This window comes from Cyprinodon variegatus, unplaced genomic scaffold (assembly GCF_000732505.1).
Source record: "Cyprinodon variegatus isolate N-32 unplaced genomic scaffold, C_variegatus-1.0 Scaffold872, whole genome shotgun sequence".
NCBI lineage: Eukaryota > Metazoa > Chordata > Actinopteri > Cyprinodontiformes > Cyprinodontidae > Cyprinodon > Cyprinodon variegatus.
In genome coordinates this window covers 266,228-270,452 of record NW_015151325.1, presented here as the reverse complement: position 1 = coordinate 270,452, position 4,225 = coordinate 266,228, and the positions used below count along the sequence as shown (strand labels likewise).

The window sequence follows — 4,225 nt, the reverse complement described above, 5'->3', positions numbered from 1 at the left end:
CTGGTTAGTGACGTCACGGTGCGGTATCGGCTGTTGATCAAGTCCCAGTGAGGATCGGCATAGAATGGTTCCAGATTGAGCCAGTAGGTTATCATCACCGATTGAATCCTAATCCTAAAGTCATTCATTTCTCCCCGTGGAATTAATGAATCTATTAATGTGTAATCTGAAAATAATTTCAGTAGTTCTTCATGTGCTGTAAAAATAAATAAATAAAATGATCCGCATGTCGCTCATATTAAACTAAAAACAGATCAAACTCATATCCTGTCAATTAGGTTGTAGAATCCTCTCCCTGTAAATATTTAATTCTCTGTAAAAAAAAAAAAATTATAATCATTCTTTAATAAGATCCTCATCTAACGGACATGCAATGTTTGTTGTTTCAGTAATAAAAAATGATCCATTGATCATTCCTTACTGACTGGACTTTTCCTTTAATGTAACTTAACCTCGGGATAAATCCAGCTGTTTAGTGAAACCATCAGATGTTTGTTAGAAGACATTAGAGAAAAGACTCCATCATGAGGATTTATTTGAGAGCTTTTCCATCTTTTTACTCATCATCTAGGCAGGACTTTTTCCTTTTTTTCCAAAAAACATCAAGAACAGAGACTAAAGTAGGAGAGAACATCACACTTCCAGATAGTTCTGCACTTGACTTTTTCCAAAGTTAAAAAAAATCTGGATTTTGTAAAACTGCACAACATCCCCAGCAGGAAACTGTTATATGGTGGGATTTTTTTGCTTTTAGCTGATCTAAAATAACTATCTCCAATCAAATTAATTCAATTTCTGGCTAAAATCTGAAAAAAATAAAAATTAAGGCTTTTGAGTCATTTTAGAAACAAACAAAATGCTTTTTTTCTTCTGAACTTCACTTTGTCTTCTTGCTTTTTGGTCTTTTGGTCTTTGCCCCCGCCTTGCAGGCCTCATCCTGTGAAACAAGAGCACAGAATTAGAGAATGAGACTAATGATTATTTTTGCCTTGGTGCTCCATTGAACTGTGCCAAAGCTTTTCTCTTGCTAAATATTTGAGTGCCGCTTTGTAGCTGCAGATAGACTCTCTAGCCTAAACCCCCGCTGCGTGTGCAAATGTGCAAATTACAATGTGGTGATTGACATGCACCATACTGTTCTAATGTATTCCAATAATTGCATCAAACTAAACATTGCATTCTTAAGCACTCTTATCAAACATCCCCCGCCTCGCTACGGCGCCGTCAAACCAGCTTCCTGGGCTGTAGGCCTTTTGAAAGGCTTTCATATGACAAGGTGAGGATGTTTTATTCTTTCACAGCTCATTTTCAGCAGGTTCAAACACATGTTCTTACATCCCTGGACTCATTTAATACAGGTTTTCCTTTAACCTTCTAAGTGAGGCATGCGCCACTAAATATCTGGCAGCCATCTTTTGTTCTACAGGTTTTAAAATGGCGGAACACTTTGTTTTCTCTAAGGTTTTTTTTTTGTCTTACCAACAACAATGCTGAGACTGCATCAGTGCGCACAGACCGAAGCAGGTTACTAATAACGCTCCAATATTTTTGAAGTTTGGACGCTGATTTTGTTTCATTATAATGCCTAAGACCCCCCCCCAAAAAAAAGACTAAATACATCTCTGAAAAACACTGGGGCACTGGAAAAACGATCTAGAAATAAGTAAACATTTTTTAATTTGAGTGTATTTGCCATTAATTTGAGCAGGTAAATGAGGTAGTTTGCCAATGAAATTAGTATTTTTACTCTTAAAATAAGACAATTCGATAAAATCCACTCGAAATAAGACAATGCAATTGTGTTTTCTTATTTTAAGTGTAAATTCTCTTGTTCCATTGGCAAAATGTCTCTTTTAACTCCTCAATTCAAGAACAAATGTATTTATTTTAGGAAAAAAATGACCGCTCTAGATTTTTATTTTATCCAGNTCCAGTGGGCTTATTTTAGCTTGAAAAGCAGAGATTTCACTATTTTTATAGACTTTTATGTTATTTTAGGTTTATAAATGTAACATTTAGTTATATACACAGAAAAAAGTGGAAAATAGTTGCTTCATGAATGTTTTGCTGTCATCAAAATGCTTCAGTTTTATTCTATGGGTCAAATAGTAAAGCAAAGTTCAAAGCCCCGCAGCTCTGGAACTGCTGCAGCCAGAGGTCTGAACTTTTCTGCATTTGTGCAGAAAAGCACATGATGTAGAACAAATTTAATACAATGAGACCGGCCTTTACTCAAGCATGTCTTTATTACTGCTGTTCAAAATATACCTATTATTTTTGAGAATAAAAAAACAACAACTTTGATTAATGTTTGAACTGATGCAGCTTGGTCTGTATTTTACTCACACTATTTATATTTTCAGAAACTAGAAGGTGTTAGCTTTCAAATGATGCATCAAACATGTAATGTGGACCTACAGTCCCTCATTTATTTGCTTTTCCATTTGGTAATGCTAAACAGTCAAGGATTGTTTCAAACTGGGTGGATGTTCAGAGGTTAAAGGTGTCATTTAATTTTAAATTCAACTTTTCCAAACGTCTTGGCTGATCGGAGGAGTGGAAAGATGATGTTAATAAGGTTTCAATCGTTAAAAAGATTCAATTGATTCAGCTTTGGGGTTAATTATGTTTTCTGTTTTGTTTTTTCATAAACTCATCGTTATAATTCTTTTCATGCTGTATTTTATCAGTCTTGACCTTTATAATAGAGTCTCTGAAATGACATAAGATCGTGATGGAACACCAGTAACTCTGGGGAAACCAGGATGACCGAGGGCTTCAAAATATCCCACAAAAATAACACATTTGGGATTAAATATTCAAAAGACAATCAGATCTTTTCCACATGATCATTTGCAACCACTTAAAAAATATCAAGGCTAAATATTCCCTTTTGCCACAACTAAAGTGTAATAGAGGTGTAAAAGCAAATAAATACAAATCATGTTGAATGTGACAATATTTGCATCATCATCTTTATTATAGTCGGGTCATTCCATGAAAACTGTTTAGTTTGGGTCCATAAAGAGGAATAGGAAGCATAATAAAACTGTCAGTAATAGTTTAAGTGTCTAAAGCCATTGATTTAAGTTTAGTTGGTAGCATGAGGTCAAACAAAATTGAATAAAAAAATATATTTTTTTGCACATTTATAACTTTTTATGTTAAACTGCAATAATTTTCTCATGTCTGCTCTGACCATTTTTCTCATTCTTGTAATGTAAAACTTAAGAAACATGAAATAAATCTCAACATTTTTTTGTTGTTATGGTTAGAAATACTTTCCCCTTAATAGGAAATGTTTTAATTATATTAAAATGTCAGATTTTTTTATTGAAATAGCAGGATTTTTCTATGTCCATCAATTTCATATTCCATGCCGTCACACCAATCTTATTTTGCGGCAAAATGCAATACACTTCCTAGAAGTGACATCACTAACAGGAAGTGACATCATTCAAGAGTTTGAAGAAGAGAAGTACAAACAATGGTGAATTCTGGTTTTTCTTTAAGAACATTTTTGGTACCTTTTTCCTTCACAATCCTTTCTGTTAACCGTAGCATATCCACCCAGTCACACACAAAAAGTGGGGAAAACAATTTGTTAATCAAATTTTGAAATTATATTTGTATTAATCATTCATTTTTCATTGTACTTCAATGCTAACGGCACCATCAGGTTTTAACATATCCAGAAATTGAGCCATATTGCTTTAGATTTTCCACCCTGTCACTAAAGCCTAGAATCATTGTGATGGTGGCAACGTTCTTCATATTGAATTAATGCTGTACATCACATAAAAACATTTAAAAAAAACACTTTGAACACACTATTGGTTTAAAAAAAAAAAAAAAAGACACTTTTTGAAGTGAGTAACATTTTTTTTGTCTTACTTTTATCGAAAATTACCCTTTAATTTGTCAACCTTTGTCCTTTGACGGGGTGGAAAAGGAAACTCTGTTCCTTGGTTATATGCTCTGTTCGAAAACCTAGGACGCATCCTTAGAAGACCGGATTCGAAGGCCGATTACGTCATAGCGCGGCGCCGAGGTCTGGTTGGATTCCAAGACTCCTCGTTATGCGGCCTTAAAATGCGTCCTTCTTTTTGCCCGATTTGAAGGACGGGTCCGATGTATCCTTGGATATCCCAGGATTCATAGCGAGTCCAAACAAGCCAGCTGCTCTGTGATCAGAGGAAAGGTTATTTGGCGTCGAACACCTCTG

General features: G+C 34.8%; 1 protein-coding gene across 3 annotated transcripts in view; it reads right to left on the bottom strand.

Moving 5' to 3' along the window:
- Positions 1-422: 422 nt before the first annotated feature.
- Positions 423-4,225, bottom strand: part of impact (impact RWD domain protein) — a 49,955-nt gene continuing 46,152 nt past the window's right edge. Inside the window, exon 9 of one of the 3 annotated variants that reach the window (XM_015397587.1) lies at positions 423-937. In XM_015397587.1, coding sequence (XP_015253073.1) covers positions 878-937 — 60 coding nt within the window. In that variant the 3' untranslated portion in view covers positions 423-877. The remainder of the gene's footprint in view (positions 938-4,225) is intronic. The other 2 variants (XM_015397586.1, XM_015397588.1) reach the window with 2 other exon arrangements.